Source organism: Falco punctatus, assembly GCF_963210335.1.
Source record: "Falco punctatus genome assembly, chromosome: 4".
Lineage (NCBI taxonomy): Eukaryota > Metazoa > Chordata > Aves > Falconiformes > Falconidae > Falco > Falco punctatus.
Window position 1 is genome coordinate 92,257,402 of NC_137583.1, and position 21,260 is coordinate 92,278,661.

A 21,260-nucleotide genomic window follows, 5' to 3' on the forward strand; every position below is an offset into this window, starting at 1 on the left:
TAGCACTATCATACAAGGTCTTTACAATAAAGTTGTTCTCTTAATCATAGGAAAATATCTTTGTGTCTTTGAGATAAATACAGTCTTCTGTTCAATGCATCAAGAAGTGAGTCACAATATTTATTTTTTTAGATTTGGGACAACAGTAAATGCAACTTTATTGTAGTTACATCTTTTTCACTTTTTAAAGGGCTTACACAGAAATGCATTGGTTTAGAAGTTTAAACCAGAGCTGTAGTTCATTGGATTTGGTTGCTGTCTGAAATTGCCCACATCTGGTAGTTGCATGCTTCATTTTTCTGCACAAGGAGGTGATTCTTCTAAGGGAGTGGTCGCTGTTTGGTGTCAGGCATGTGTCTGGCAGTGGCTTTTCCTTTGCCCAGGTCAGGTCTGTTTCCTGGACTTCGGTGTGTCTTGTCTGCCTGAAAGCAGTGCAGAAGTAATTACTTGCTTTGTATTTTTGCAGCTAAGTGACACTCAGTCTTTCACCCAGAGGCTTCAGCTCCGAGTTCCCTCCATGGAGTCTTTGTTTCGAAGCCCAGTAAAAGAGTCCCTGTTCCGCTCTTCTTCTAAGGAGTCCCTGGTACGAACTTCCTCAAGAGACTCATTGAATCGACTGGACTTGGATGCAGCTGGTCCCACCTTTGATCCACCATCAGACATTGAAAGTGAAACAGAAGAGCCGCCGGGCAATGTGGACAGCCTCAGCAAAGAGCAGTTGCTGCAGCGACTGCGCAGAATGGAGCGCAGTTTGGGCAACTATAGGGGAAAATACTCCGAGGTAGGCAACATTGTGACTCACTTGCCTGGGCAGAGAGGGGAAAAAGATGGGGCTAACAGATACAGCAGTAGTGGATAATCTTTTTGTTTTCCTGTCTGGAGCAAATGGATCAACTTCTAGCTAACATGGACGTTAAATTATTATTGTAAGTCTAGTTATTTTTGGCCTAGATGGGTCAGATGTTTTTCTGGTAATAAAACTTGGAAATCCGTTTCTTCTCTTACTTATAAATATTGTCATATTATCAGCAATAGAAATTAATTAGTGGTTACTCACAGCAAGTAGGCCTATGAAGGTTTCCGCTGAGAGCAACGGCAAGCATGGCTTGTACTTGCATGGCAGCAAATTCTCTTCTGAAACTTGGACTTGAAATGCACAATGTATATTCCATGCATGAGTGATAGGCAAGTGTTTTGGTTTTAATAAGTTCTATTCCCCATAATTTCCAGATATTCCCTGGAAGGAATTCAGTCAAGGACTGTTTCTTTGCTATTTTAGTGAAAACCAATGATACAAGTAGTTTTACCACTCTTTTCCAAACGGTTGAGAAAGGTGAAGCTTTCCAAGTGGTGGTGTTGCATTTGTTTACTTATAAGTTTGTGTCTGTGTTGTATTTAAAACTGGGTATTTGCACTGTTTTTTACAGTTCTTTAAATGTTTGTTGCCCTTCAATACAAAAATTCCTGTGCAGACTTTTGGCTCTTAGTGTCAAAGTCCCTGGAATCTAAAATATCTATACAGCAATTACAGTACTCAGCATGTGCCTGAAAAAACAGGTGTCTTCCATTAATTCATTAATTGTTGCCTCCCATTGATTTTTCATTCTTTTCCAGCAAGCATAATAAGATAGTTCTTTAAAAAAGTGTATGTAAAATGTCTTGCTAAAATGAAAACTCTTCAGGTTGTGAGTTTGTTTTGGTGAGGTTTTTGTTGTTTGGAGTTTTTTTTTAGTGTAGTCTGTCCAGCAAGTCTTAATTTTCTCTGTCAAAAAGGCCTCACACTACTTTTTTGAGTTTCTTCTGTTGCAAAGAATTACTCTTTTGGAACCTGGAAGAAATTAGTCTAAATATATGATTAGTATTTGAGATGTAATTTTTTTTCCTCAATTAAAGTAGGATACAAAGTTAGCATATCAAAAATATGGTAAGGGAAACTATCCATTGTAGTTTTAGGTTTTTAAGTGCAAAGTAAGTATGACCTTGACATTAAAAGTAATTTTGAATTCTGAAAAATCCTTATTTATTTTAAATAAGAATTTGAAGAACTCTTTTGACTTAAAGAGTTCTGGTTTGGACATTTTAAATTCGTTTTCAAACGAATGAAAAAAATGAAAAATTAAAGGAAAACAGAATATTCTAGTTCCAAGTGCCATTATGCTACTTTAGCTTTGGACAGCTTAGGCAATTGTGATCAAATTTTTAATTAAACTAAAATGTGTAGTTACTCATGAAGTCCTTCTGTCAGCTTACAATGAGAAATATTGTCCACTTCCAGTCTGTCTTTGTTGTCTGGGTATATGCAAAGCACATGGGATGAGAACTTTCAGTATTATGCAGACCCTTTTTGGCTAGATTTGTAAATTTATTTTTTAGTTTTGTCTCATTGTAAGACTAATTTTACTTACGCTCTCTGGGACACGTACCCTTACAAATGCACATCCCTGTGGGTAGCTGTCTGGGATGTAACTTTCTGATACAGTCGAGTTTTGACTGTGTGTATTGAAGCATGGCTGTTCTTAGAGGTCTTTTCAGTGAAGGAAAAACTGCATGAATGCTGAGTAACCTCACTGTTTTGTCACGTAAGCTTTGGGTTTTTAACATGTTGGAGATATTTTATAAATGGAAAAAGGAAACATTGAGAAAATGAGAAAATGTAAGTACATTTCTGTCAGCTTTCTCAAGCGAAGTGAAGAGTTTGAAAATGCAGATACTGCTACAGCTAAGCAAATTATTTTGATAGCTATAAGCAGATGCATTATCATCATTGTACCTGATTTCTGTATTTTAGCTAGTGTCTGCTTACCAAGTTGTCCAGCGGGAGAAGAAGAAGCTACAGGTAAGCATTAATTTTCATCCTCTTCTACCTGAAGGCTTTTCTGAATCTTAAAGTGTGTAGTACAGATACAGATTTAATTTTCAGTGCACTCTGTGTGTGGTTACACAGTATGTTGCGTACGTATGTGTGTGTGCATGTATAACAAAAAAATCTGGGCTGCAATTTCTAAGGAAGCCAAGATAACATTAGTTTGTCAAAATAACTGTGAAACGCTTGTACTCCAGCCTTTGTTATTGCATCAGCTGAGTTCAGGTGATAGATTACCAACCCACAGTTGGCGTTTTATGGTAACACTTACACATCAAGCTTGGCTTGAAAGAGAAGTATAAAGCTTTAATGCTTCTTCTGAAATACAATTCAGTTTATTTATAATTATTTATATATAAAGTTACATTTAATAAAGCTGATGTTTATTCTTCCTTTTTTTTTAAGGGCATTCTGAGTCAAAGTCAGGATAAAGCACTTCGCAGGATCGGAGAACTAAGAGAGGTAGTTCTCTTTATTCATTGAATATTTACTTTACGCCACATATACATAGGATCTTTCTCTGCCTAGTTTTTGATTATTTTTTTTGTTCACTTTACAGAATATTTGATACCACATAGCAGGGGTTTTTATTGTTTGTTTTCATTTATTTATCTGGGGTTATTTCTCTGGCTTCTTTCCTATTCAGCAGCTTATTGTCATACTCTTCAGACAAAGCAGCCCATCATACCAACTGCAGTGCTTTTCTATTCATTGTGAAATCGGTAGAAATGTGTGTGGTTCTTGCAGTGTTGTTTGGCCCAGCAGTAGACACCTCTGTGCAATTTGTTTCTCTTCTAGTATTGAGAAATAATGATGTTGGGCAAAAGCAAGTAATAGGAACTTTTAAGTAAAGATTTTAAGGAGTATCAGTAACAAAATTTAGGATAATTTTTTTAAAAAATACTCATCCTGATCTCAGTTAATAAGTTTTACATTGGTTTTATGGATTTGTAGTATAGTTTGATTTCAATCATAAGACGAGGTAGGTTGTGTTATGATTATTGTCTCCTCAGGTTATAGTGAAATTAAAAGAAGAAGCTCTAATGTATTTGGTATTGATAATAAATATGTTGGTCTTAATTAAAAGACATGTACAAATTATTGGGTGGAGGAAATTAAAAGGGCGAGTTCACAAAAGCCACATTGTCAAACCTCGGTGAGGCAGAATGTGAAGCTGAAGCCTTTTTACTGCCCCGAGAGCCAGTGCAGCATGGGGTTGAGAGAGGGGCGCGAGGGTCTCTGCTCATGCTCTTCCTTTGCTTGGGAGCTGGGTCCCAGCTCATTCAAAGCCATGGGCTTGCTCTGTGGCTGTGCTCCTGGTTAGCAGCAGTGCTGGCACGGAGGTTGCAAGAGCCATCAGACCAGGGGAGGTCCCACCTTTGCCTGAGGGCAGACTAGCTGCAGGCAGTTGGGTGTCTTGCCTGCAGACGGGCCAGTGTCTGTCCCTTGAGGGCAAGGGACAGGGACTGTGAGCATCCAGCCGTGGATGCACCCAGGGCTTATGCTGGCTCCCAGGGGCTGGCCCTGTGCCACTGCTCGAGCAGCCAGTCATTTCGAAGGAGGTCACCGGCAAATTGCGGGGCATTCTTCAGCCATGTGGGGTGTAATGCAGGTAATCAGGCTGGGAGTCATGTGTCCCATGGGGATAGCATTTCGGTTCAGGTGTGTGCTGCTTCTGCCCCAGCAGCTGTGAACAGTGGGCAGCATGCAGGGTGTGCTGTGCTCATCTGAGCTGAAGCCAGTGCCTGGGCTGTTGCTCTGTCGCGAGCTAAACTGTCAGCCCGTAGTGCGGAGAACACTCAGCATTACTGACAGAAGTAGCTTGCCACTGTTGGGGTTTTTTTTCCAGTTCACTACAAGGTTAAATGAAAGAATGTCTTTCTGTGTTAAGGCATGTATCTACGTGCCTTAGTAGGTTTAGTTTTCTATCTTACTGGTATTTGGTAAAGTTTGTAAAGCATATATATATATGAGTTAAAGCTTTTGATTATGAAAAAGGGTTGGATGTGTGCATACTTATTTTTCACTTCTGTCATATTGCTGATTCATATAGATATGTTATATATATTTCAGATTTTATATATATATATATTTATAAAATTATTTGGCATAAAATTTAATTTCATTCTTATAAATCTTGCAGATTTAAAGATCCCTCAAATCTAACGCTGAACTTTTTTCTTATTAATTTAAAACCTTCAGAAAGTGTTTTTTGGGTCTTTTGGAAGACCAGGTGTTACATGGTGTTAGGTAAACCAGACTTAAAAGAAAAATTACAAATAAAATGGTATGTTTCCTTTGTGGAAGCTAAAATGCTACTAGTTAGGTCATTCATTAATGTAAGAATTTATCAGAAATTAGTTTTAAAAATCTTCATCATACAGTCCATTTCCCCCTTAAATACATTGAATCAGGTAAGTTTCTTCTGACAGGGCCATGCAAGAATAAACTTAAGTCTCCTTTGAGGCCAAGTTGACAGTGTGAAATAGTCCCTGAAATTCAGCCTGTCTTTTGCTTACCTTAGTTTTCTCCTTTTAAGAGTAATTCCTCAACAGCAGTCTTCAAACAGTCTTCAGTGTTGTTAAAACAAGGATCAGAGGGGACTTTGGGATCCGAAGAGGACTATTTCTGTGTTGATTTCAGTAAATCTCTTTGCTGCTTGTTCTTGCACTGAGCTGTGTTGCTTTGCTTGGAAGTTTTTGTTTCTAAAGCTCAGAAGCACAAGGCAGAAGTGTGACCAGTAGCTCTAGAGAACCTCTGGCTATGCAGGGTTAAAAAGAGGATAATAGTTACTTGGGAAGACAGAGGAATGGTTTTCCCAGTGTCCTCCTTCCAGCACTGTCCTGTCTGTGCATGGCTGGGCAGGCTCAGCTCCCACAGCTGCGGTTCTCACGGCTGGTATCAGGCTCAGCTACGGCAGCCGGGATTCACTCTTTTAGGTAAGGGGCAGGCAGCAAGACAGCAGAGAAGCAAGAGTCAGAGATGAAGAAAAGCAGTGCAGGAATTGTCCAGTGCCGTGTGTTTTGTCTCTTGTTGCTTTTTCATCCTTTCTATCATCCTGTATCTTTGCGTAGCTAACAGAACCCGTGTTTATGGGTGTTACTTGTTTTTATACAAGGGATCTTTGCAGAGTAAATGGTCATAGAAGCATTAGCTTTGTGGGTTAAATCACTGGGGAAATATATATGATGAAGTAAATGTATAAATAAATAAAAAAACAAATAAAAAAAAGCAAGCAAGTTTGGGCAGTGCATGCATGAAATTTATGTGGTTCTGATTCTCTCGATAAACAGTTAGGTTTGAATTAAGTATATTTATTTTCTATTAGAACAAAAATTATTTAAAGAAATTAAGATACTTAAACTTTAAAAGCGTAGGAAGTAAATAAAAGAAACCTCCCTAATGCAGTATTTTATAAGATTATATAGATCTGACTGCTTCGCTTAGACAAACATCTACAAGTTTCTAAAGATGTTCAGCCAAATGAATCTAAGTAAGTAGCAAGTTGTAGTGGGTTTGCACGGCAAGGTTTTGGTAGCTGGGGGGCTGTGGCTTCTGTGAGAAAATGCCAGAAGCTTCCCCCATGTCTAACAGAGCCAGTGCCAGCCGGCTCCAAGATGGATCTGCTGGTGGCCAGGTCGGAGCTAATTGGTGACGGTGGTAGCACCTTTGGGATAACATATTTAAGAGGCGGGGAGGAAATCTGCTGGAAAAAAACCTGCAGTGGAAGAGAGAGGTGAGAATATGTGAGAGCAGCAACTCTGCAGCCCCCCAGGTCAGTGCAGGAGGAGGCAGGAGGCACTCCAGGCACTGGAGCAGGGATTCCCCTGCAGCCCATGGTGAAGGCCATGGTGAGCCAGGCTGTCCCCCTCAGCCCGTGGAGCCTGCAGGGGAGCAGATCCACCTGCAGCCCGGGAAGGACCCCACGTTGGAGAAGGGGAATGCCTGAAGGAGGCTGTCACCTGAGGGACGCCCATGCTGGAGCAGGTTTGCTGGCAGGCTTGTGACCCTGTAGGGGACCCATGCTGGAGCAGGCGCCTGAAGGACTGCATCCCATGGAAGGGACCCACACTGGAGCAGTGTGTGACAAACTGCAGCCCATGGGAAGGACTGACATTGGAGAAGTTCACGGAGAACTGTCTCCTGTGGGAGGGACCCCGTGCTGGAGCAATGAAAGAGTGAGAGGTGGAAGGAGTGGCAGAAACAATGTGTGATGGAGTGACTGTAACCCCCATTCCCTCGTCCCCTTGCAGGGAGGAGGTAGAGAAATGGGGAATTAAGTTAAGCCCAGGAAGAAGGGGGGGGGGGGGGGGAAGGTGTTTTTCTTTATTTGAATGGTAATAAATAAAACTAGTTTTCCCCGAGTAGAGTCTGTTTTGCCCGTGACAGTAATCACTGAGTGATCTCCCTGTCCTTATCTTGACTCATGAGCCTTTCTTTGTATTTTCTCTCGCGTCTAGTTGAGGAGGGGAATGATAGGGCCGCTTCGGTGGGCACCTGGCATCCAGCCAGGGTCAAATCACCACCCAAGTGAAGCCACATAGTGGAGTTCCTTGATATTCTCTGGCTTTTCCATTTTAAAATGTTCGCGCAACAAAAAAAAGCCAACTTTCTGCTCTTATAAATGGCATTTCTCATGTTAGAATGCTAACCTGGTGAATGAGTGTAAAAGAAAGGTACATTTCTGCTGTTTATGTTGACTTAATCTGGTGGCTAAATGTAGAATCCAGTTTACTGAAGTGCAGTCTTCAACGTCCAGGAGAAATGTGTGCATGGAAGACAGTTTTAAGGAGCAGGCTTGAAGTGACCCCTACACAAACTTACTTTTAGGAAGGAAGAATCCTTTGCTTCACATCTAGAGTCTTGCTGTTTTAATGCTGGTGTTGTAATGGGATGTTCTTACTACGTTGTGTGGAATGCTGTATAGTAAAAAAATACCCACTTCATGGTTGCCTTCTGGGGTCACGAGTGCGAGGAGGTATTTTTAATATTATTTCTTAATATTTCGATATGTCTTTTAAATTCACATTTCAGTTTTCATTTGAGATGCATTTATTTATGATTCTCAGGAGCTTCAGATGGATCAACAAGCTAAGAAACATCTCCAAGAGGAATTTGATGCTTCCTTAGAAGAAAAGGATCAACTTATTAGTGTCCTGCAAACTCAGGTAAGATACCTTACTCAAGAGATGATTTTTATAACTGCTGTGCCTACCTTTTTCCTTTTTTTTTAAATTATGTATTTCTTGTAATGCATGTCCATGTTTTATTTTAATTGCTGCAATGTTGTAAAGGTTATTGAGAATGTATGATTATCTAGAAATTAAGTGCATCCTTGTGATAGAGGATACCTTTGTAAAATGTCACTCCTGTTAAATACGATTGCTTGATCTGTGCTCAAATACCTTTGTAATGTCTTTGTAATCAAGAACATAACATTAACAGGTTTGAACTAAAATTGCTTTGGCAAAATGTATGTGTTTCCCTTAATTGGTCTTTGTTTCTTCACTCATAGTGATGCTATTTTTGTTAATTGGAATTTTATAAATTTTGGATTTTATAAAATACAAAAAAATTTCAGGTATTTTCCTTTCTCTACTTGCTGTTACAAATTTCATTTAACTCTAGTTTTGAAGATGAAAACATGATCTACTTAGAATCCTAGTTTTTTTTCTTAACTAAAAGAACATTTTGTTTAGGTATCGTTGCTGAAACAGAGGTTACAGAATGGTCAGATAGGCACTGAATTGCCTGATCCAAATATCCAATCTGAACTGCAAGTTCAAAGTCCAACAAAAGAAATCAGTACAGAAAACACTGTGGAACCAGGAAGCAATGGTAGGTATTGCAGCTTTTCCGAGAGATCTTGAATTCTGGGGAATAAGCCTGCTGTTATTTCTGATGGAATAACAATACTTGAGGCTGAATGTGTCATAGTAAGGATGAATTTTCTAGAGGGAGACAATTGTTTTGAAGACAGTGTGGCAGCTAGAGGGCAGGACGACCCTTCTAAGCTACTAAATTTGCTTAAGAATTCAAATTTCATATGTCTTGCCTTTGCCAGTAGTGATGACAGTATAATGATTATTGCTTTTGCTGGTAAGGTTGTTACTATCCTCACTTAATAGCAAGGACTTGTCCCTGGAGTTTAGAGGGAAGACTGGTTGCCAGCCTGTCACTCTTCACACCCCACACCCCTTTTTTTCTTTTTTGTTGGTTGGTTGGTTTTGCTTTCCCATGAACAAGTAAAAGCAAAGCAGGTTTGGTATTTTTGCTATTGAATAAGCTGAGTGTTTCTCACGTCAGGAGGTTATTTGAGTTATGGGACTCCCAGTATTATGTATATTTGATTACTAAACAAGGGACATTATAATGCTGATACCAATGAATGACACTTTCATTATGTATCCTTCGTAAGAGGCAGTGTTCAGGCGAAGGTGAACATGCATCTTGAAATGGTCTTTGTTGAGCATCTGCCTTGATTTTTGTATCTTAGGATGATATGAAGCGTTAGATCAGTGATTTTTCTTATCCAGTGTCATGTCTTTTGCAGTGCTTAGGAAATAACATAAGTATTCACTCACTAAGAATCCGGGTTCATGATGTTTCCTGTGTTGGAATCTGCTTCTGGATTGTAGTGTTACACTAATATATAGGGTTTTATATATATAGTTATACTGTTACACTTATGGTTGTTAAATGAACCTCTGAGTTTGATCCTGTTTTCATGCCAGGTATTCTTACAGCCTCCAGAGCATCAGAGCAAAACACACAGTAAAATATTACCCAATGTGCTAGTTACGCAGAGAGGAGTACAGCTCAGAAAGATGCTAAACATGGCCTACTGAATGTAGTATTGCAAACTTGGATATTTTAGAATTAATGTCATACCTAGCACTGGGAAAGCAGGAATCTGTGTGCTTGTGCCTGAGAGATGTGATTTGCTTTGCTTCGTGTTTTTTTCCTGCCTGTGAATATTCTGCTAGTAGTATCAGGCAAGTTTTTAAACCACGATGACTTTTTTAATTGCATAGAAAACCTTGTTGAATAATAGTTTGGTTTTGGAGCTTCCATAGTAACTGGGGTTTTGTAAATTGATTTGCATTAATTTTCTGTGTGTGTGTAGCGTGTTTCTGGCAGTTACTGTAGTCACTAGGAAGATTTGCAGACTTCACACAACTGTAGAGACCTGTGAGTTGCCTGCAGCGTGAATGATGAATGCAGCTCTACATTTTAGAAATGGCTTACATATGATACCATTGGTATGTTGCCTTATAGAGGATAATGAAGATTCTGCTAAAACACTGGAAACGCTTAATCAGAGGGTGAAGCGCCAAGAGAACTTGCTGCAACGTTGTAAGGAGATGATCCGGTCACATAAGGAGCGCTGCGCACAGTTAACCAATGAGAAAGAGGCACTTCAAGAACAGTTAGAAGAGAGGCTTCAAGAACTGGAGAAAATGAAGGTATGGAAAAATGCTCTTTATGGGTAGCTAGTAAAATATGATAAGAATTCCGATATTTCAAAAAATTATTAATAGGGCAGATCATTAAACAAATTGTCCCTGTACCTTTTTGGAGTTAAAGGTGCAAAACCACCTGGAATGAACACATTGAGCAATTATTCTTCTTTACAGCTTTTTGAGTGTGAAACCTTACTGTATGAATAACGTGCTATTGAAATGGTGTCAGTAATAAAGTACCTGTGGGAAATTGGGGTGAGGAAAAGACTGTCCTAGCACAGAAGACACAGAAGGGAGGTAAAGTGAGGAAAGTGGAACAGAGCTAAACCTTTAAGACGTAGTGGAAGAGGCATCAGTTATGTAAATGAACAGAACACACAGAAAGGCGAGCACAATATAGTGAAGATAACATAAGTGTAGTCCCAAAGCTAAATTAATATTGTGCTCAGTTTTCCTTTTAAGGCCATTAATGCTGAATGTGGAGTAAAGAGTGAGGTGGCTGATAGTTCATGGAAACATGAAAATGTGTTAAGTATAGCTGTACTCAGCTTCAGTTCTGGAGATCAGATTCTCTTCTCTGAGCACTAGGGTTTGAAAGAGCTCTGCAAGACTTTATTTTATGAACCTTTTCCACAAGGCCAGTAATAAGCATTTACGTTACTTTGCTGAGATCCTCCTGTAAGCCAAGATGCAGGTAATAGAGCAGGTGCCTTAGGCATGTTTTTTGGCCATTTTACTGTAGTAGCTCTGACATCCATGCGAGAACTGTGAAGGCTGTAACAAAGCCTTCAGATAACAGATTTATTATGGAAGCCATGAGGCAGCCAAGCACTGGGGGATTTAAACGTAATTTAAAGCTGCCTACCTTAATTTCCCTGGTTTCTGTTCTGTGCTGTTCCTCCAAGGCATAGTGCAGGCTGAGAGTCAAACCGAAGCTGTTTGTCAGAAGGAGGTATTTTCTTACCGATGGCAGTGCTTTAAACTTGTGGCTGGGTTTTTTTTGCAGGACCTTCACATGGCTGAGAAGACTAAACTGATTACACAGCTGCGGGATGCCAAGGATTTGATTGAGCAGCTAGAACAAGACAAGGTAAATAAAAGAGTTTTCTTCAAGCTCTTGCGTAGTTTTTGAAGATGTTTACAACTCAAAATACCTGGCTTTTGGGGATTAGAAGCTGTTACTAGTAGTCTGATGTGATTTGGTTTATGTTTTAACAATCAAGTAATTGAAGCTACTTGAGAATTTTATTGTATAGATACTATAGGGTATTTGTTAGGCTGTACTTAATACTGCAAGGTTATGTTGTTTAGGGCGGAACGATTATGCCAGCTTTAAAAAACAAAAAAACACAAAAAATCCTCCCAAACACTAGTGAAGATGAGATACAATGTAAGTGAATTAAAAAATGACCAGTGAAGGGAAAGTAACTGTAATTTCTTATGAATATGAAAAGTTTCTCAGGGTACTTTTTTTGTTCCTTAAAGCTTTTTTTTTACCACAGTCTGGCTACTTGGAGTAACTTATGGTGGTGTGATAAGCAACATGACTAACAGTCACCATATGTGCATGTTCTCTAAGAAGCCGCCACTCTACAATGCTTTTAGGTTTGGGTTTTTTTCAGAATACATATTTCAAAGAAAAGTGTCTGTACCAGAAGGAGGAATTTTTCTGATGGTCCTTAGTTGTTGGAGGAGTTCTTTTCACCACTAAGATAAATTTTGGCTACTCTTCAAAATAGCGCTTGTTCTTACCTTCTTTTTGTTAGCATTTTCTTTTTTCTGACACAGGAAAATACTGCTATCTCTGGTCTTGTAGTAATATTCCTGTAATAAAATTCCTGACAAGGTTCGTGTCCTGGCTTGAAATTGTTTCAGCTATATGTTTTATTTATTTGCTAGCTTTTTATCACAAGGACCTTTTCCATAGGGCATGGTAATTGCAGAGACAAAGCGACAAATGCATGAAACATTGGAAATGAAGGAGGAGGAGATAGCCCAACTGCGTGCTCGGATCAAACAAATAACTACAAAAGGCGAGGAATTAAAAGAACAGAAAGAAAAATCTGAAAGAGCTGGTAAGAAATTCTGGAGATTATTAGCTTTCGCATTTAAACATGAGAAAGCTTCAGCGTGGTCTTTTTGCACTCTTTCATCAGTAGTTGTTTGGAACGGATATCAAGAGATCTTCTTTTCTCTAATGTTCTACATATCACCCCTGCTAAGTATCATTACTAACTTCAGTTCTGGTCAGCAGAGTTTAAGGATGTCTTTGACTGGTTGGTCTCTTACGGATTCAGCTGGAATTAGGAAGGAGACTGCTGAAGGGCAGCTGTACTTTCCCGTTTGTAGGACAAAAGTTTGATAGTTTTGTGTTGGTGTAACTTCAGGAGGGAAACTTGCAGCTCCCTATAAATTATCATTATAACGCCACCCATGTTTTACATAGAAAATACAGCAGTGTGTAAGAGGTTGGGAAGAAGCAGAAGCAAGAGGATGTATTATAACCATAATAAGCACTTTCTTTCAGTAACTATAGCAAAAGTATGTCTGATTTCTTTGCAGTGAAACAGCAGCGAATGACTCCTTTTGCTTCAGGCTTTGGACCGCGCGCGCGGTTATGTAACTATTAGACGCTGTAGTTTGCTTTTGATGGAAGTTAGGTAGCATTAATTATGTGTGCTTGCAGTTCTCCTTTTACCTGTAACAATTTTAAAAGGCCCATCTGCCCCACCTTTGTTTTTTAACAGTGAAATTGTTTTGGACTGTATCTACAATTTTTTTAGAATAGTTTAGTTTGTTCTCATAAGCATCTAAAGGAGTTCACTCTTTTTGTTAGAAGGTCAGATGTGGTTAGTTTGCATAAAACATGTATTCTCTTTCTCTAAAACGTGATGAGATGTTCTAACAATACAGTTATTTTAGATAACAGAGGGGGGTATTTTAAATCTACATAGATTTAGATCAGACCTTTCAATTTTAAAGATCAGTTTTGGTAGATCATTCTACTGTAATACAGAAAAGCAGCTTGAACACTCATTGTGTGAAACATTTTGATTAGATGTCCTACTCTCCTATGCTTTCAGGTTGAATATGTCTTTCACTCCGGAAATTCATATTTCAGAAGTCAGTCAGCAGTCAGCCTTGCTAAAGTTGAATTTTGTTCAGTTCTTAGAGACTAGGAAGCTTTTCTTCATGATTTAAAAAAAAAAACAAAAACAAAAAAAACCAAACCAAAAACAAAACAAAAAAGAATAGCTGAGAGTATTTTAATACTTTTTTAGATACAAAGTTATTGTCACAGTTGTTTGAAAGGCAGTGGGTTTTGGTACAGTAGAAACCTCTTAATTATGAAGTAGTATCTACACACTCTGGTTAATAGTAATTTCCTCAGGTTTGTGTAGCCACAATTTGAAAATGGGATAGAGATGATGCTCAGGATACATGGAAAACTTAACTATTGTAGCAAGAAGTAATTTTACTTATGAACAATGTGTTGAGTACACCACCTTTTTTTAAGGGGGATTTGTGTGTTGAATATGCTCACTTTTAAATACAATTTGGAAGTACTTCTGGTGACTTTTATGGTGCATAGGCATCCACTTTGCATTTGAGTGCATTTATGTTTGTACTCTGTTAAGCATGCATATATGAATATGGGAACCCTTGGAAAATAAGTTAATACTACTTCTAAGACAGGCAAAATTATATGGTGACCTTTATTAGGTTTTCTTGGCTTTATGCATTCCAAAAATCTTGTGACATACAATAGAAGTATATTTCAGTACAGTTGAACTAAACTGTTCAGGCATGTGAGAACACCACCATCAGTATTGGGAGAGCCTGAAATTACTTCTAGGTCACAACTTTTGAGGTGCACTGGTTTTAAGAATTTGGCAGTTTCTTATGTTTGAGGTCAACATGTTTTAAGTTCTGTTTCTTGCATATTTAATGTGAGATGACTTTAAATACCAGACTTCTCTTTTTCAATGTCATGGTTTAGTGAAGAATTGACTTCATGGAATATTATGTTTGTAGAAATGTTGATTTCATTGATGTTATGGCAGAATAAGGATAAGCATAATATACTTGGATACTTTTGCAGTGCTATATTGTAGGCTAAAAAGTGGTATATTCTTGCACTTTATGTTTTTAACTTGCCCAGGGTTACATGTCTGGCTTTTTTCTTTGTAATTCAGTGAACTTACTGAAACGCTCTGGTGTTTGATTTAACATTGATGCATTTTTGTCTACTGAAACAGTGAAAATATATGTATGCTTGTTTTGTGTGTGTTGTGTAAACTGTAACTTGGTCTCCCCAGTTAAGTTCATTTTTTTTTGTAGTTAGAGGTACATTATGTTGAAATCTCACAGAGCATCTTGTTTTTGTGCATCCACACATGCCAATAAGTGAATCATGGTGCCTTTCCCAAGCCTTGTATGAACAGGACTGGGGTAAGGGCTCTCTTTTCTTACATCACACATTGGGTGCTTGAACTGGGCTCTAAAATGTAAATTCTGTGCTTCTCAGGCACTTTTACTGGAAGTAACTGTAACTTACTATTTTATTTTTTTCAATGCTTTGCAATGTACACGGAGTATTTACATTTTACTTCAACAAAGGTATTTGTAGTATTTATAAATGTACTGGCAAACTGAAGTTTGTGTCTCCTGAGACTACATGGCATAAGTCCTTTCAGACTTCTCAGGATGCAGATTATTGACTGAGTTAATATCTTGTACAGCATACCCCCCAAAAAAAAGTTATTTAGCAAGCAAATTCATTTTTCTTTCCTTTGCCATTCTTTGTAGGTGACATTTCCTTTGCAAGCTTAATTAGCATAACTTTTGCACCTTTCCACAGGGAAACAAAAATCTTGTACTGTTTATTCAAAAACCTGCCTAGATGCACTACAGGAAAGGAATTCAGCCTTTGTGTCTCAAACTTTTGACAAAATGCCTGCTCTCAGCCTTCAGTAAGAAAACATCAAATCCCTCCTTTGGCATCCTGTTTAGCACTTTCTTCACGATTTTCAGCAGTAGATGGCACTATGGTTGAAGATACGTGTCTGCAGCACTGGGAGAGTAAGGAAGGAGTCTTTGCAGTATGGACTGGTGGTACACCGGGTACGGGATGCAAGGCGAAGGGAACAGGGACTGGTACTTCGGAGCAGCATATGTCAATCGGTCAGGTCTCTAGCACATGTTTTATAAAAACCAGTTTTACAACCTTGCAGTTCTTAAACTCTGCTAAGGCTCCTTTTGTGTAATTTATATACTGCACAGGAAGGTTTCCAGTTTGTCTGGCTTGGTCACGTGAATGGGATTTTGCAAGACTCACCTGAGACTCTGTTGGTGTGCTTGTTACCACTTTTTGATTTGCCACGGTGACTTTGTGAGACTTCGCTTAACCTTGATTAAAAGGTCTTTCCTCAACAGTAGCTCTGCTGGTTGGGGAAGGATACAGACAGTGCCTTTACTCTTTGCATCCAGAACTGACGTATTTGGATAAAAACATGGACTTTTATTCCAGGCTTTTATCCACGGTAGAATTAAAATCTCCCGTAGATCAAAAATAATAGTAATCATTTAGACCATGTTATGTGTACGTGATGATAGTTCAGCCCTCTGCTGGTTTGAAACTCTGTTGTTATGCTACCCTAGAATTAACTACTTCGAATAAAAATGTTCTGTTTTGCTTAAGTGCTAAAAGTGCCTGAGATGCATATAATTTAACTTTTAGACAGCTAAGTGTGTTCCTGTGAAGTGTTGCTGCTTTGTGCTTTCATAGCCCCTTGGCATTTTTATCCATCAGCTTTTGTCTAGCTTTTGTGTTAGCATCCCGCTTGCGATGACGGTGATGCAGCTGTCGTACTGCATGTTGCTCAGCTATTACTGATCAGTAGTCAATCCTAGTGTGAAGCTAGGTCTTCTGTTTGGCAGATTTGTGGGCTGTGGCGAATGCATTCTCTTTTCTTTTGCAGAAGTAAGGTTTCTGAAGTGAAAATAAAATATATATTGCTCAGAACAAGGGTCGGAAAACACGTATGGAAAAGTGAAATAACTTAATCTTTTACTTGCAGCCTTTATTTTCAAGATACACTGTGTAAAGGTCTGTAAGGTTTGTTTGTGTGTTTATTTAAAAAAAAAAAAAAAGAAAAAAAAAAGCCATGTATGGTGCTTTAATACTGAAGGACTTAGCCAGTTTTGCCGGCTATGCATGCTTCTGTAAGGGCTGAGTGGAGCATCAGGGTAGTCGGTGTGGCACAGGCTGTGTACGTAACAGAGCTGTGCCCAGGGTGGTGAGGGGGGGGTGACTGGAGTCCTGTGGGTCCCAGGTGGCAAATGCCCTGATGGAGACTGTGAAGAACTCTGCTTGGAAAATAAGGAAATATAAGCCTTGTGCATGGCTTGCATTATGTTTTTAACTGTTTTCCTGTTTAAAATAATCTCCATTGCTCTTGATTTTTTTGTGATGAGTTTTAATATTTATTATTCAGAGTAGAACTGGGAGTGAAAAAGTGGATACAGTGATAAGCTTTAGTATTGCCAGTCAGTAACAACCCTTTTTTTTCCCTAAAACATGATTGTTGCTGTGAGTAGTCAGAGAAGGGCTTCCTCAGAAAACAGAAGAAGATTGGGTGAATGCAATTTTATGGAATTAAGTTACTTGGAAACGTATTTGCAGCATTGTCTCAAAAGTAAAAAAGATTGTGGTTAAAAGCTTCGGGTTTGAATGTTATCAGAAGATGTGGAATGGAGAATGTTGCTCACTTCTCACAATCATGCCTGAATGTTATTAAAGATAGTTTCAAAAAATCAAGGTTTATGAGAATTGCTGTCAATGTCTACTAAGTAATGGTGAATCAAGGAAAATAGAGATGTGTCTGTCTGTTACGATATTTCTTTTTGGGATAGAACTAAGTGGAAGAAAGCTTAGCATAATAAATTAAATTTTAAAAATTATTTTGTTCTGTCTGCTCCCAGAGTAGTATCCAAGTAGTACAGGGTATAGTAGAATAATATTCTTTTAGGATTTTTGTGCTCTGATAAATTACAGTCTTGATATTGACACTGATTTTGAATTTTACAGAGGTGTTTTGCCAAAGTTCTTTTATGCAAAAAATTAACCATATAGTAGATTGTTCTGAGACTGAATTGTCCTTTGATGTGCAGCAGTTTTCCACATTTATGATCCATTGAGAAAAACAGGTTTCCCTAACAGTGATTAAATTCTAGTCTTGCGTAATTCTGTATAGATTCTGCCATCAGTTTCAGTGAGGAACTCAGATACTGTTACTGATGATTAATAATAATATGATAGTGATGATAATGATAAACCAGCTCACAACACAGGAATTTATTTTCTTTGTTTTCATATCTAAGTGATCATTTATGAAGTGAATACAGTATGTTAGAATATGTTTCCTTAGCATGGGAAAAAGCTGTGGAATTATTGCTTCTGATTTGTAAATTAAAATGTGTTTCAGCAGACTTGTGCATCTTGTGCAAATGTAAATAAATCACTGCAGCTTGAGTGTTCTTCTGAAAAATTTTCTAGATTTTCAAGTTTTCTGGAAGCAAATCTTAATATTTTTTTCTTATATTTTATTTGCAAGTTTTAGAAGCACAGGCCATTCTTCATAATGCACAAGCATTTTCCCAGTGTCTCTGAATTGCATTGATAGTAGTTTACATTAAAAGTAAATAGTGAAATAATGAAATTAGCAAAGCTATCTGTATGGACTCCACCAAACCCACAGTTCGAAGAGAAGATTATCTAGGTTGTACAGTTTGAAATGAACAGCTCTAGGTAAATAAAGGGCCTGGTATTGTACTTCAGTGTTGTATTGAGGAAGATCACTTTCATGAATCAGTAAAAAGTGACTTGCATGGCAGTCATTCCTGGTTTATGCTTCTGTCTGCTTGTTTTACTGGAAGAACTGCTTGTGAATTGCCTTCTCATCATGCAGCTTTTTTCCTCTTCTTCAGAGTTACTCAGCAGACATAGGCAGAAGAGGAGCCATAGTTTATTTATACGGTTTATGTATTTTATAGTGATTTTAGGGGAAGAAATAGAAGCTACAGAATGTATTGGAAGACACAGCTATTTGTCAGTTCTCTTTCCTTTCTAGGTAATAAACCCATGTGAACTCTTGATGGATTCCTAAGTTCATTCATCTGTTTTTTCTGCTATTTACAGTTACTGAGAACTCAGTTCTTCTGTCAGGGGACATAGATATTTCTTGACCATCATATATTTTTTTTTATTTTGCAGCTTTTGAAGAGCTTGAGAGGGCTCTGAGTATTGCACAAAAGACAGAGGAAGCCCGGAAAAAATTACAGGCAGAAATGGATGAAAAAATCAAAGCAGTAGAAAAGGCAAGTGAGGAAGAAAGGGTAAATCTTCAGCGGGAGTTAACCAGAGTGAAACAAGAGGTGGTTGAGATTATGAAGGTAAAAGCTGAAACTCACCCTGTATTATTGGCTTTTAAACTAATCATTCAATTACAATTAAACTATAGTTGTAAAATATATTAGTATATCAGAACTTTGTTCCAAAATATTTTCTATTTAACAAATTATGTAAAAATTAATTTATGGGATTAAACATTTACTTAAGACAAAATAGAAAACTCCCCATATAGACTTTTTTTCCTCTAATGGTGAAAGTATGTTAGAGGCATGTAAAAATGAACAGTATTACTCTTTGTTTCACAGTATTTAATAAAATTATTTACTAGAGGTACACTTGAGGCTTTAAAGGGAGTCAAGAAGAAGAAATTAATGGCAGTCAGCTCACACATCTCCACCAGGATTTGGGGTTTTAATACTAAGTACTTCTAATGATTATCCTAGACCAGTATATGTAAACATGTAAGAACTTGTTGCCAAACCGTTTGCTAGTTAAGAATTGCTAACATTTGCTCCATCTGGCATATTCAAGTAGGAATTGCCTGAGTTCTGTGTGTGCTTTGCAGAGCTGTAAGAATTTGAACACCTTTAAACTACAGTGCTTGTATTGACATTTTGTTTTGTTATTAGTTTTTTACACTAGTGCTTTCAGGGGATGACTGACTTCAACTACATTATTCTTGAATAAAGCACATGCGTAAGCTGTAGATAGCTGTCTTGTAGAGTATCACCAGTTGACTTTCTGGCTCGTGAAATAGCAAGAACGCATGGAAAGCTACGGACAGAAGTTTATTTTCCAATTTATTATCACATTTCAACCAAAACTGAAAACACTAAGCTCACCTTGGTAGAAGAGTCTTTAGAACATGTACTGTTTCTTTTATTTAGTAGAACTGTGAAAGACTTGATGGGGAAGGTGGATAACTTCAAGCTTGAAATAAGAGCTGTCAGGGCTTAATATGAAGCGCTCCAAGTGATTGTTGCATGTTCAAAGACATGGTTCTGGTTTCCTCTCTGTTGCACTGTTTTTCTTATTAAGAAATGATGCAAAGTATTTTGTTTCTTAGTATTTTGAAATTAGTTTTTTCTGACTTGGATTCACAGAAGTCCTCAGAGGAGCGTGTTGCTGAACTAGAAAAATTCCATAAAGAAGAAATGGCTACCAAAGATCAGGAGCTAAATGAGCGATTACAGGCCCAAGAAAAGGCGTTCCAGGAGAAGATGAAGGCAGCTCTCGTAAGTGTTCCTAAAATGTGTAGAAAGACATTTCTCTTAAGTGTGAGGTGGGGCTAGAAATCTTAATCTGACTCTTCTGCAGTGAGAGTCCTTCTGTGCTCAGATATGAGTGTCCTCCAAAAGTTAAAGAGCTCAGAGACTTCAGCAATATGAAGGGAAAGCGGCTGCAATGATCCAGACTGAATAATGATAATTGATTGCTATCACTGCTTGCTAGCAGTTGCATCTTGTGGGAGAGACTTCATTTTTTTTAAACACTGTTCTTGTTTGACTTGGGGGTTTTTCATTTCTTCCTCTGGATCACTGGCAGTTAGCCACAGTAACCAGAGTAAAAGAGGTACAAAGAATGAGGCTGTTACTTGGAAAGTGTCGGTAGCGTTTTGTCTGGTTGCATTGTGTTACGTGAACAGGTTCACTATTCATGGTGTTTGACCTCAGAAAAGAATTTTCTTCTAGGTCAGGCTGGGAGGAATCATTGGGATTCTTTGCTTTTTTTCAAAATCCACTTTAGATCATCGTGTGATTTTACCTAACAGATAGTAGATACTCTTTTGTGCTTCTCTGTGATGGTTGGTGACTAGGACTGAGGAACTTTGACAGTCCCTTCCAGACTAGATTTTTCTCTCTCTCAGGTTGTATTTTTTAATTATAAGGAATAGAAGCTTAAAAGTACGTTAGCAGTGGAATCAAGTGAGGACAGACCATTATTCCTCTAAGGTCTTACTCTCGATTAGTCATGGTGAACAAAACAAAATGAAGCTGGATTGCTTTATGGTTTTCATTCATAGAGAAGTAGAAGACAAATGGTTCCCAAGAAAAGAAAATGAAAGTGATTTATAACAGTTTTGTTTTCACATATGAAATACAAACTATGTGTGTTTGTGGAGAAAATACAGGTGATTAGTGCATGACTTCTATTAATTGGTTTGTAAATACCCTATATTACTGGTTTTCAAGGTGTGATGACTATAGTTGATTGTTTTAATCGTAATTTTTGATACAGGAAAAAAATCAGAGTGAGTGTTTAAAAACCCTTCAAGAACAAGAGCAGCAAGAATCCCTAGCCTTAGAAGAATTAGAGCTGCAGAAGAAAGCAATACAGTTAGAGTGTGACAAGAAAGTTCAGAAGATGCATCAAGAAGTAGAGACTTTTAGAACTGTGAGTAAAGATTCCAAAAGAGATTGTTTACAAGAATTCCTTTCGGTATACATTTAACTGTGTCAGGTTTACAAATACAGTGGATTTCTTGTGATTGGGTTGGTTTGTGATTGTCACAGTGCTGCTT

General features: G+C 38.1%; 1 protein-coding gene across 4 annotated transcripts in view; it reads left to right on the top strand.

Annotated features, from left to right (window-relative positions):
• Positions 1–21,260, top strand: part of GOLGA4 (golgin A4) — a 74,160-nt gene that overhangs the window by 25,039 nt on the left and 27,861 nt on the right. For 3 of the 4 annotated variants that reach the window (XR_013927509.1, XR_013927510.1, XM_080383260.1), the window contains 11 exons: positions 467–781; positions 2,789–2,836; positions 3,269–3,325; positions 7,933–8,031; positions 8,563–8,701; positions 10,142–10,329; positions 11,333–11,416; positions 12,254–12,401; positions 18,602–18,780; positions 19,843–19,974; positions 20,978–21,133. Coding sequence is in view for 1 of the 4 variants with exons in the window: in XM_080383260.1 (XP_080239386.1) it covers positions 467–781; positions 2,789–2,836; positions 3,269–3,325; positions 7,933–8,031; positions 8,563–8,701; positions 10,142–10,329; positions 11,333–11,416; positions 12,254–12,401; positions 18,602–18,780; positions 19,843–19,974; positions 20,978–21,133 (1,545 nt within the window). In the remaining 3 variants the exon portion in view is untranslated. Of the gene's footprint in view, positions 1–466; positions 782–2,788; positions 2,837–3,268; positions 3,326–7,932; positions 8,032–8,562; positions 8,702–10,141; positions 10,330–11,332; positions 11,417–12,225; positions 12,402–18,601; positions 18,781–19,842; positions 19,975–20,977; positions 21,134–21,260 lie in introns of those variants that run through there. The other variant, XR_013927511.1, reaches the window with a different exon arrangement.